This window comes from Herpailurus yagouaroundi, unplaced genomic scaffold, assembly GCF_014898765.1.
Source record: "Herpailurus yagouaroundi ecotype Mexico unplaced genomic scaffold, PumYag 67558, whole genome shotgun sequence".
NCBI lineage: Eukaryota > Metazoa > Chordata > Mammalia > Carnivora > Felidae > Herpailurus > Herpailurus yagouaroundi.
The window spans coordinates 6749-8762 of NW_024420364.1; the positions used below are offsets into that span (position 1 = coordinate 6749).

At 55.7% G+C, this 2014-nt stretch overlaps 1 protein-coding gene across 1 annotated transcript; it reads left to right on the plus strand.

Annotated features, from left to right (window-relative positions):
- Positions 1-243: 243 nt before the first annotated feature.
- On the plus strand, positions 244-1539 carry LOC121025234 (testis-expressed protein 13A-like). Its single transcript, XM_040467678.1, has 2 exons — positions 244-728; positions 836-1539. Exons 1-2 carry the CDS (start codon positions 270-272, stop codon positions 1526-1528), a joined length of 1152 nt encoding a protein of 383 aa, XP_040323612.1. The 5' UTR covers positions 244-269; the 3' UTR covers positions 1529-1539.
- The last annotated feature ends 475 nt before the right edge of the window (positions 1540-2014 follow it).

A 2014-nucleotide genomic window follows, 5' to 3' on the forward strand; every position in this document is an offset into this window, starting at 1 on the left:
AGCCCAGAGCCCGACGCGGGGCTCGAACTCACGGACCGCGAGATCGTGACCTGGCTGAAGTCGGACGTTTAACCGACTGCGCCACCCAGGCGCCCCCAGTCAGTGGTCTTTATGAGGGTCTCAGGAGGGTTGGGCGGAGCAATCAAAAGAGAAGCTACAGAGGGGGGAGGGGAGGGCTAAAGGGGGGAAAGGATTAAAGGGGAGAGGAGGGTGCAACTGGTTGATTCATCTCCGCAGGGCCAGACAAGCCCCTAAAGCCCTCAGCCATCATGGCCTTGAAACCCGAAGACTCCAGTGGTGGGTTCCAGCACGGCAACGTGGTGGCTTTCATCAATGAGAAGATGGCCGGGCACACGAAAGGCCCCGAGTTCTACCTCGAAAATATATCTCAGTCCTGGGAGGAAGTGGAGAACAAGCTCAAGGCCATCCTGGAGGACAGCGCAGTGTCCAGTGAGGCCAAAGACGCCTGTGCCTGGAGCAGCCTGGCCCTAGGTGTGCGCTTTGCCCACAGGCAGGGCCAGTTACATGGGCACAGGGTGCACTGGCTACAGGACTTCGCCAAACTGCATAAGTCCACTTCAGAGACCTTGGCCTCAGACCTAAAGGAGCTCACAGCACAGCAGCAGATAGAGCGCAGGGAGGCAGCCTTCCGTCTGCGGCAGACACAGGCAAACTTGGCGGAGATACGGAAGGAAAGGGACCTCCTGAGGTGGAAGCTCCTGCGGGCTGTAAGAATGCCTCAACTTGGTCCCTGCTCCCTCTCCTGGCCCTATCTCCTTGCCCCACCCCCTCACCACCCCCAGAATGGGTCTCAACCCTGCCTACTTCTCTGCAGGAGCTGGAGTCTTCGCGGGAGCGGGTGCAGGTTGCAGAGGAGCCAGGCTTGGCCACTGCCAGTGACGCTGGGACAGAAGGAGCAGGTGAGGAGGAAGAGGTGGGGGCTGCCACTACTTATGCTACTGCTGCTGGTGCCACAGGAAGAGGAAGAAGACAGAAAGGTGAAGAAGAGACAGAGGCCACAAAGAACCTTGGTGGAGGCCTTGTGCATGTTCTTGGAGCTGAGCAGAAAAATTATACCTCTGGTGGGCAGAGGGAGGGAGATGTCAGGTCAGTGGATACAGCCATGCTTTATTTCTCTGGGACGATGAAGCCCGGGACCACAGCCACACCCTCACCCCTGCCTGTCCAGCTCCCTGCCTCATTCACATACTCCTATGCCTGCCCCCTTTCCCCCTTCCCACCTGCGCCCACACCAACCCCACCAGCAATAATGTTCACCCCAGGAGCTCCATCTCAGATATCTCCCTACCGGAGGCCCTCTGATGTTAACTTGTGGTCTGATGTGGGGTCCCAGGGAACACGCCCTCAAGAATCCCAAAGAGACAACGATCTCCTTCAGCAGAGAGGACCTCCCATATTTCGCAGACCCGGGGATTGGGACTGCCCTTGGTGTAAAGCTGTGAATTTTTCACGGAGGGAAATTTGTTTCCGCTGTGGAAGGGGAATCTGGCTGCAAAACCCCCAGTGAATTCAGAAATGTGAAATAGAACGGAAACATATCCCAATGGGAAATCAATTTTCAGAGGGAGGGGGAGAGATGCGGGAGGGTTTGGGAAGAATGGGGAGAAAAGGAGGGTGGGTGGATGGGACAAGGGGATTATGAGAAAGGTGGAAAAGTGGGGTGGATATGGAGTGGTGGCTGGGGAGGGTGTAGATTACGTGGTTGGGGGGATAAAACATAGACTTATTTTGATGACCCCCTTTGTGTTCCAGAGCATTAGCATTCCACACCCCAAAAGCACTGTAGCTTCTGTTAGTATGTGTCTCCATTCCCCACCCTAGTACCTGGTGGACCTGAGCAGCCATGTTTGTGACAACCCACCCCTCTTCCCACCTAGGCTGTATATGATTGGAGGAGTGGACATCTGACCCATCCTTAACCACACAGGTTCTTACACTAGAGAACCTGAATAGAGAGGCAGATTCCATAGTCCCATAGTCAGGATGGTGTTGG

What these genes read in the sequence shown, in the direction of transcription:
- LOC121025234 (XM_040467678.1), top strand. Translation starts at nt 270, where the DNA reads ATGGCCTTGAAACCCGAAGACTCCAGTGGTGGGTTCCAGCACGGCAAC. An exon ending in GGTGGAAGCTCCTGCGGGCT is followed by an intron (nt 729 to 835) that starts GTAAGAATGCCT and finishes ACTTCTCTGCAG; the next exon opens with GAGCTGGAGTCTTCGCGGGA.